The sequence below is a fragment of the Arachis hypogaea genome, chromosome 12 (assembly GCF_003086295.3).
Source record: "Arachis hypogaea cultivar Tifrunner chromosome 12, arahy.Tifrunner.gnm2.J5K5, whole genome shotgun sequence".
Classification (NCBI taxonomy): domain Eukaryota; kingdom Viridiplantae; phylum Streptophyta; class Magnoliopsida; order Fabales; family Fabaceae; genus Arachis; species Arachis hypogaea.
This window is the reverse complement of record NC_092047.1, coordinates 64055885-64065105: the sequence shown is the minus strand read 5'-3', so window position 1 is coordinate 64065105 and position 9221 is coordinate 64055885. Positions and strand designations below refer to the sequence as shown.

Genomic DNA, 9221 nt, shown 5'->3' with positions numbered 1-9221 from the left:
ATGGCGTCCCCAAGAAACGCCGGAATTCTGGGCGCCATTCTGGTTATTACGGCGGTTTTCTGAAAACCGCCGTAATAACCAGTGGATAATACGGCGGTTTTGTGGTTATTTAAAATGACGGTTTGTAACCGCCGTTTTTACCTGAATTTAATGGCATATTCTCGTTTAAAATGGCAGTTTATAACCGCCGTTTTTACCTGGGTTTAATGGCATCTTCTCGTTTAAAATGGCGTTTCTAACCGCCGTTTTTACCTGGGTTTAATGGCATCCTTCTCATTAAAAATGACATTTATAACCGCCGTTTTTACCAGTATTTAATGGCATCATTTTTGTTTAAAATTGCATTTTTTAACTGCCATTTTTACCAGGATATAATGGCACCATTTTTGTTTAAAATGGCATTTTTAGCCGTCATTTTTACCTAATTGCAATTTTATACTTTTTAAAATGAGATTGAAACTATGTATTTAAAGTGACATTTTTAGAACTCAAATTTTAAAATCTCAATAACTAAAAAGCATAACCTTGAATCAAACATCATAACAAGATTTTTAATTCATACACAGTCTCCGAAAATAAAAAATCATAATCCAAAAACAAAGTATCTAAGATAACATTTTTCAATAATTTGTCTTAACATATATCTATAATACTTAATACATGAAATCTTTATCATATAAGATCATGCTTCTTTGTTGCTCGCTCCAGAAGACCTACTTCTTAACTCTCTTGGTGATGGAATCTCACTCTCTTGATCTAATCCCTACAACAAAAATATAATTATGAGCACAATAAAAAAGGATATAAAACTGAATCTGAAACTATTAATATAAAATTATTCAATCAAAAATGAAAAGATCAAAGATCACATAAAATTGAATCTGAAACTATTAATATATAATCCAACAAAGCAACTTCTGCAAGAGAGGCTTCTCTAATGCACAAGTACTTGGAGGTCACATGAACCTTCATAGGAAGGACAAAGCAAAGATCAAAGAACAGCAACAATTTTCTTCTTCTTCAAATCAAACTACTCATCATCAACAATTTTTATTGGAGGGGAATCTTGGTAGTAACAATGATAATAATAATAAAGAGCTTTTGAATGTGCCTCATCAACCACTTATGGACGATGAAACCAATAATAATAATATTGTGATGATGAGGCAGTTACCACTCTTTTCAGAATCATCATCATCACCTCCTCCTCATCATCATCTTCAACAGCAAGAGGATCAAATTTCTGGTCAACAAGGTCCCTCATCATCTTCAGAATTAGACCTTGAACTAAGATTAGGGCTTGAGCCTCCACAAGGATCTAATTCATCATTAGCTAGCTACTACTTCAATCTAATTTTGGTTATTATAATATTAACTTAGCTTCTTTAAAATGTTTCTTAGCATTCTTGCTTGCACCTTTTCATAGGAATCAATTGTTGGTGGGCTTTTAATTAACAAAGTTAAAGCTAGCTTCAAAAGTCAAATTTTAAAATTGACCCAGATTCCCTTAAGAGTCCAAAGATAACACATGGAATAAGGTATTAAGAACATAAATTGTATTTTGTACCTGTGAAATTTGTTGAGTAGGGAACATTCTAGCCAATTCCACTGGAATTTTTCCTCCTTCCTTAGAAGCAATATAGGATACTAGTGCTTGCAATTGCGCTTTAACAGTATCCAACTCTTCTTGCACATTTGGACCACAAGTAGTTGATGTGCCAGCATCATTTGAAGAACCTAAATTCATTTGACTAATTCTTGTAGTGTTGTTCTTGAAAGCAACTGTTGGAACAGCTCCCATGCCTAAACCTCGAACACGACCAGGGTGCTCTTTCCCAAGAACTACTCCAAGAGCATCAAGAGGAGAATTAACGGTTGATTCCACCGCTTGTTGACTACTATATGCTTCAATCTTCTCCTACATATATAAAAAGAAAGGGAAAGAATCAAACATAATATTATCTTATAAAAAAGAAAGAAAAATAAATACAAACAAGTTACTTATTTCACTTTAGTCTTACCGCTATTTCTTTAGCCTTTTCATTAACATAACTTCCATCTATTTTCTTGTGAGTGATATCCCACATTTGAACCCTACTAACTTCTTTTCCCGTCTCTTCCGTCTAAATTCAAGAAAAGTAGAAAGACTCAATCAAGAAATATATCATCCAAGAAAAGATATGCATAAAATTAAGTAACTAACAGCAACAATATGTTCTATTTGAGAAGCAGAAAAGGAATTTAGAGAAGCAGAAAAGGAAGCTAGGAAAAATTATTTTATATTTTTGATTCATGTACTATATAGGGAAAAATCTTCTACAATCCCTTTCTCAAGAATGGATTCAGTTGGTTTGAAAGCCCTGTTTTTCAGTGAAGGTTTTAAGCCATTAAGTTAACCCAAGTGGCAAGCAAGATTAAATATTTATTGTTACTTTCTTTTTCTAAATGCTGCCAGCTTCTATTCTTTTGGATGCACTATTGTCAAGGTTGAACGAAAATGTGCATGAATGAATGCAGAATGCCTACTAGATACTACCTAACTAACAAATAATTATTCAGCACCAAAAAAATAGAAGCACAAATACATCAACAAATATATATATATATATATATATAATTATTTTATGTTTTTGATTACCAATTCAGCCCTTCTTCTTGCAATTGATTTAGCACCTGAAGTATGAGGAATTATTTGTTTTTGCCGAATTTCTTGATTCCTCTTACAAAGATTCTGCAAGATTAGTTTGGACAAAATTAAATAGAGTTAAACATGCATTCACAACATTCCATATAATACTTAATTTCCTATCAGCCAACTTAAACCATTGAATAAGTTCAGCTTCAAAATAATTAACTCTCAGTGAATCCAACAGTCTTAATTACTCACTAACAGTGATAGAACTCACTAACAATCTTAATTACTTACCTGAGTTTCAGGCTTCAAACGATATTCTACGAATAAAGCCCATTGATCAAGAGCAATATCTTCTGGTGTATTATTTATGATCTCGGTTTTACTCAACCTCGGATCATAAAACTCATTCCAAAGCTTTATCCTATGTTCCCTCCATTTTTTGCCAAGCGATTGGAGCAGAAATCGTTTGGCCAAGCTATCACACACTTTGAAGTAAAATCGAGCCTTTAATATGGAACAAAGAATATATATTAACTAACAAATATAACTAAATAATGACAAAGAAATAAGCTTTAGAGTTTAAGTAATCTTCTTACTTGGAAAAAAATATTCCATTGATTTTCAAAAAAGCTCTCTGGAATGTCTGACCACTTATCAAAACTGATTGGAAATGCTACACAATCAGTGGCCAATTGCCCACAAACTCCTGCAAGGAGTCCGGCTGCTTCTCCTATTGCTGCATGTTGTCTATCAAAATTGACAACTATGCGCAAACCTTCTGGCAAATTATGCACATCCTTCACTAATAAATGAAGGCGTGTACTATTTTCATATTCATCTAAAATAGATAAATAAATATAAATAAATGAGTAATTGAGCAACTAAAGAATAAAACATATGATGATAGATATATATTATAAAAGATTATTCTTGTGCAGGGTATAATGTAACAGCTACATATATAATACTATATATTATACATCAGAATTCCGAATCAAGGTGAAAATAGGCTAATATTAGTAATATCCACTGCAAGATAAATATCATTATTTAAACAAGAAAATAATGTACTATATATACTCGTAACATAATTTCAGTAAAGGATACATTAGAGTAATTACAATCATGTATTCATATTTTTCCTATGAGCTACTGTAACACAAGGATAAATTGTTCCCCCTATTAACCTACTAAGTGATTTAATTTGGGGAAAAATCTGAACAAGGACATGTAAATTGGAAGATAGTGAAATTTGGAAAGGAAGAGGAGTGAAAGAAATGGTGTGATAGGTGGCTGGAGAATATTACAGTTGAGAATATTACATACCTATGGCATCAACAGTCCAGTAATGCCTAGATTCACGCCCACGTTTACGTTTAGGTTCGGATGGATGCTCAGATATAGTTGGAGCAACTGATGATGGCTCAGAAGAATTTGAAGCTGCCGACTTGTCTCGGGAGGAACTTGCAACTGCTGTCGACTTGTCTCGGGAGAAATTTGAAGCTGCTGACTTGTCCCGGGAGGAATTTGAAGCTGCTGACTTGTCCCGGGAGGAATTTGCAGCTGCTGCTGACTTGTTCCGGGAGGAATTTGCAGCTTCTGCCGACTTGTCTCGGGAGGAATTTGTAGCTGCTGCCGACTTGTCTCGGGAGGAATTTGCAGCTACTACGGACTTGACTTGTGATGCATTTGAAGCTGCCGACTTGTCTCGGGATGAATTTGCAGCTGCTATTGACTTGTCTTGTGAAGAATTTGCAGCTGCTGCTTTAAGTAGATTCTTGTACTTCTTTTGCTTTGGCATATCTATATAATAGATCAAATAAATAATTAATAAATATAGAATAAAATGTGCATCAAGGTTTAATAGTTCCATTAAATCAATTAATGAATCTAAACAACATATTTATGTAAAATTTACAAACAAAAGTTAAATTGAAAAAGAAGAAATGTAGACAAAAATTATTTTTCTATAATAAACCACTTATTAATAAAACTCACCTATTATTCTGACATGTGTTCGTCTTCTCCAATGTCATTATCTAGTAGTTCATCATCTACCTCTTCTCTTAACAATGATAGATTATCACCATTTTCAAATAAAGAATCTAAGTTTTGCTCTAACCATGGCTCATTCTCGCATGCTTCATCATCTTCATTTCCGCCCATATCATATGAATCTCTTGGCTTCAAATGCACGACAACACTCCAATCTTTATTCACTTCATCATTGACAAAATACACCATTCGAGCTTGTGAGGCTTCAATATATGGATCATCCTCCTCTCGGTCACCACTGTGTATTACTCGTGAAAAATTAACAGAAGTAAAACCCCAATTATCCTTTCTACAGCCCCGTTCTCTAGTGGTGTCAGCCCATTTACATTTGAATAAAGTAACCCGAAATCGGCCATTGTAGTTTAGTTCTATAATATCTTCTAGTTTGCCATAATATGACAAATCAGCATTCCTAACATCAGCATCACTAGCGCTAGCAACACAAGGAGTTGAAGACATTAAAAAAACTCCACTATTCTGGGTCTTTAACCCTTTGTCTCGATTGGTAGTTCGAAAGGAGAACCCATTAATACTAAATGTAGAAAACCTCTTGGCATATCGTGATGGACCCCTTGCTAAGTATCTCAAATCCTCATGCACAGTATTCATAATATCTGAGTTCATAAGCTATTATGATAGAGATATTAGTTATTATATCCACAAATACTAGCTCAATATTAGCCAAAAATTATCACTTCTCTATTTACCTGCGCAGGAAGTCAAGTAACAAAATCTTTATTGACTTTTTTTTCTATCTCTACATTTGAAGGCCTTCTACCCTTAGATCGTCTTCGTACAAAATCTTTGAAGTCACTGTCAGATATGAAAGTTTAACTCTAACTAAACAACTATTTTCAAGTAAATAAAAAACATGTACGAAAATCCTTAAGCACTTACTCAATGAACGGTTTGACATATGGACAATTTAAAACCACATATCGATGTGCTTGTTTTTTTTCCATAGGTGACAACTCAAATACTGTGAAAGCTCCCTTTGAGTTCCCCATTTGTGGAAAAAGAGAATCCACATGTGTACTGCAATTATCATCCGGACGATCATCAACACGTGGTGGCCTATTAAATCTTGTCTCAATCCCTTCTAAGTATCGAGAGCAAAATGTAAGAGCTTCTTCAGCCACGTATCCCTCAGCTATAGAACCTTCTGATTTAGCTTTGTTTCGTACATAGGACTTCAAATGACCTAAATACCTAGTTTGTATAATTAAGTGACAGGTTAAATACCTAAGCAAGATATAACTAAGTGATAAGTTAAATGAATAATGATTGAAAAGTGATATTTACCTCTCAATAGGATACATCCACCTATAGTGTACTGGTCCTCCGAGTTTTGCTTCATCAACTAGATGACAGGTTAAATGAACCATGATTGTAAAGAAAGAAGGAGGGAACAACATTTCTAAATGACAAAGGGTAAGGATTATTCGAGGTTGGAGCTTCTCAAGTTCTGTAAGACTTAAGCTTTTAGAGCACAACTGTTGAAAGAATGAAGACAACTCTATTAGCACTGCAGTAACTTTATCTGGTAGCACATTACGTATGGCAATGGGTAATAGTTGCTGCATAAGAACGTGGCAATCATGGCTCTTCAATCCAGAAAGCTTTCTTTGCTTCAGGTCAACACACCGTGAAATATTACTCGAGAGACCATCTGGTACTCTAATATTCTTTATAGTACGCAAGAATATATCTTTCATGGAATTTGACATTGTGAACAAAGATGGATGATATCTCCCATTTTCATCTGGCCATAAATCTTTCCTTATACCCATTTCTTTAAGATCCTTACGAGCTTTGAGATTATCCTTTGACCTTCCAGTCTCATTGAGCAAAGTGTATAACACATTGTCGCAAACATTCTTTTCAATGTGCATAACATCTAGATTATGGCGCAATAAGTTAGACTCCCAATAAGGAAGATAAAAAAATATGCTTTTCTTCCTCCACATCCCCGATTCATCATCTTCTTCAACAACTTTTCGTCGAATCCTCTTACCTTTACTTTCTTGTAGTTCCTTCCCAAATGAAACATTGATTCCTTCAAGTTGTTCTAATATTTCTGACCCTGTTAGTACTGCTGGGGGATCCCTCAACTCAACTTTTCCATTAAATTTTGCACGACTTAGCCTAAACTTATGACCCCTTTCTAAGAAACGGCGATGCCCCAAAAAACACCATTTTCCACCATGCTTTAATCTATATGAATCAGTGTTGAAGTTACATGTAGGACAAGCATATTTACTGTGTACATTCCACCCAGATAAGTTACTAAGGCCTGGAAAATCACTAATTGTCCACATTAATGCTGCTCGCAATGTAAACATTTCATTCTTGAACCTATCTAATGTTTGAACACCATCATACCACAACTCTTTTAACTCTTTAATAAGAGGTTGTAAGTATACGTCTATGTTGTTCCCCGGCATTTTCTCTCCAGGAATAATCATTGACAAGATAAGTGATGTTGGCTTCATGCACTCCTATGGAGGCCGATTGTATGGAATAAGCACCACTGGCCAAACGCTATAGTTTGTACACATAGCTCCAAAAGGGTTGAATCCATCAGCTGCAAGACCAAGACGTACATTTCGAGGATCCTCGGCAAACCTATCATGAAGTAAATCAAATGTCTTCCAAGCTTCAGAATCCCGCGGATGCCTCATCTTCGAATCTTTCTTTTCTGCCGAAGCATGCCATTGCATTGATTGAGCAGTCTTAGAACACATGAATAATCGTTGAAGTCTCGGTTTTAGTGGAAAGTATCGCAAGATCTTTGCTGGTTTCTTCTTTTTAGAATCGCTCCATTTAGATGTCTTGCATCTTTTGCATTCTTGCAAATCTTCATCCTCCCCCCAATATAACATGCAGTCATTAGGGCAAGCAGGTATCTTGGTATAATTAAGCCCTAGTTTATTTATGGTTTTCTTGGCCTCATAGAATATATTTGAAATCTTTGCATTTCCAAAATCATCTTTTAATAACTTGAGGATTTCGGTCATGGCTTTGTCGCTTATTCTATATAAGCACTTTATGTGATACAGACTAATTAAGAAAGACAGTTTTGAATACTTTGTGCACCCTTCATACAATTGTTCATTGCCATCTTCTAACAACTTGTAAAATTCTACATTTTCTCCATTGTGCTCTTTATTTGCTGCATTGTCTCCATCTCCTCCATCTTCTATGTTGTCTTCATCTCCATCTCCATCTTCATTCAAGTCAGGTCCAGCAGCTCCAAACGCGTCATTGAGCATTGTTACCATTGGATGCTGAGATGTCGAATCATCTTGTACAATATGACTAGTTTGATGAACTTGTGACCCAACTCCAACTACTTCTTCACCATGCTAATACCAAACTTTGTAGTTTTCTGGAAATGGCTTGACTATTAAATGTTCAAAAACTTTCTCCCTTGTTTGCCACTTGCCAAAACCACACACCGGACAAGGGCATTTAATCTGACGACCCGCGAGAGATCGATGCTCAAAAGCAAAATCCAAAAACTTGTTTAAACCATCTTTATACTCATGCGTGGTTCGTGGTTTTCCAATCCATGACTTATCGATTGACATGACTAAGAGGGACTACAAATAGGGATTTTAAAAAATCTATTCAATAAAATTCTATATATATTCTAAAGGCGAGAAATTTATTCTTTTATATGCAAATTAGATATTAAAAACTTACTTAAATAGTATTTAAAAAAAATATAAGAAAATTATAATTACCTCTTTCAAATGATAATTTCCCTTCTTTTTTCTTTCCCAGCAAATATTAAAACTTGAAGCTTTCAAAGTAAAGTAGCTAGCAGCAAAAGTTGAAGAAGATCTAAAACCTGTTTCAAATAATCAGCATGCATGTGGTCAACTAGAATGACATATTGATATATAATCTTTATATATATATATATATATATATATATATAACCAAAATTTTCAACTCAAAATAATAAAAAATGTATAAACTCAAAATAGTGTGCAGCCTACAATAGAAATGGAAAAACTACTTGCAGGTCTGACATCTATGAGGTAAATAAGAAATTTTAGAAGTGCAGATGAAAGTTGCAAAGGACTAAACAAGTTAAATGCAATTTTTTTTCTTTTTTCTTGAAGATTTATATATTCCTAATACTTTCCTATAATCCTGGGTGGAATGGTAAAATTTTTGCTAGATCACAAGTTCAAATATCAAAACAGCCTCTCTACTTATAGAGGAAAGTCTATAGTCAATTTATTGTAAAAAAGTAGTACAAAATTCTGTGGTCACTGTAGTTTCGGTAATGCACAAAACACTGTGTCAATTGTTTCATAATTACATGTCATTCTAACTCATATACAGCAGATCCATACCTATGCACAACAACTTCCTAGTAATCAAATCACAAGGCTTTTCTCTTTCCAACCTGTATAAGCAAACACAATCTCTTGGTCAATAATCAAACAACTATAATTCAGTAAGTCTTCACAAATTGCTTCAATTGCTTTGCATCAATTCCTTGAGGTTTATGTATGTC

General features: G+C 34.4%; 2 protein-coding genes across 2 annotated transcripts; both read right to left on the bottom strand.

Moving 5' to 3' along the window:
* Nucleotides 1–567: 567 nt before the first annotated feature.
* On the bottom strand, nt 568–4436 carry LOC112727454 (uncharacterized). The gene is made up of 7 exons (XM_025777193.3): nt 3962–4436; nt 3232–3473; nt 2927–3139; nt 2639–2731; nt 2022–2123; nt 1568–1918; nt 568–763 (listed from the first exon to the last, which is right to left on the bottom strand). Exons 1-7 carry the CDS (start codon nt 4434–4436, stop codon nt 683–685), a joined length of 1557 nt encoding a protein of 518 aa, XP_025632978.1. The 3' UTR covers nt 568–682.
* A 207-nt stretch (nt 4437–4643) lies between these two features.
* LOC112730080 (uncharacterized) lies at nt 4644–8381 on the bottom strand. Its single transcript, XM_025780191.3, has 3 exons — nt 5993–8381; nt 5588–5899; nt 4644–5503 (listed from the first exon to the last, which is right to left on the bottom strand). Exons 1-3 carry the CDS (start codon nt 7180–7182, stop codon nt 5410–5412), a joined length of 1596 nt encoding a protein of 531 aa, XP_025635976.2. The 5' UTR covers nt 7183–8381; the 3' UTR covers nt 4644–5409.
* Between the last annotated feature and the right edge of the window lie 840 nt (nt 8382–9221).

What these genes read in the sequence shown, in the direction of transcription:
- LOC112727454 (XM_025777193.3), bottom strand. Translation starts at nt 4,436, where the DNA reads ATGCCAAAGCAAAAGAAGTACAAGAATCTACTTAAAGCAGCAGCTGCA. An exon ending in CTGGACTGTTGATGCCATAG is followed by an intron (nt 3,474 to 3,961) that starts GTATGTAATATT and finishes TATCTATTTTAG; the next exon opens with ATGAATATGAAAATAGTACA. An exon ending in AATGGAATATTTTTTTCCAA is followed by an intron (nt 3,140 to 3,231) that starts GTAAGAAGATTA and finishes TCCATATTAAAG; the next exon opens with GCTCGATTTTACTTCAAAGT.
- LOC112730080 (XM_025780191.3), bottom strand. Translation starts at nt 7,182, where the DNA reads ATGAAGCCAACATCACTTATCTTGTCAATGATTATTCCTGGAGAGAAA. An exon ending in TGGATGTATCCTATTGAGAG is followed by an intron (nt 5,900 to 5,992) that starts GTAAATATCACT and finishes TATACAAACTAG; the next exon opens with GTATTTAGGTCATTTGAAGT. An exon ending in TATGTCAAACCGTTCATTGA is followed by an intron (nt 5,504 to 5,587) that starts GTAAGTGCTTAA and finishes CATATCTGACAG; the next exon opens with TGACTTCAAAGATTTTGTAC.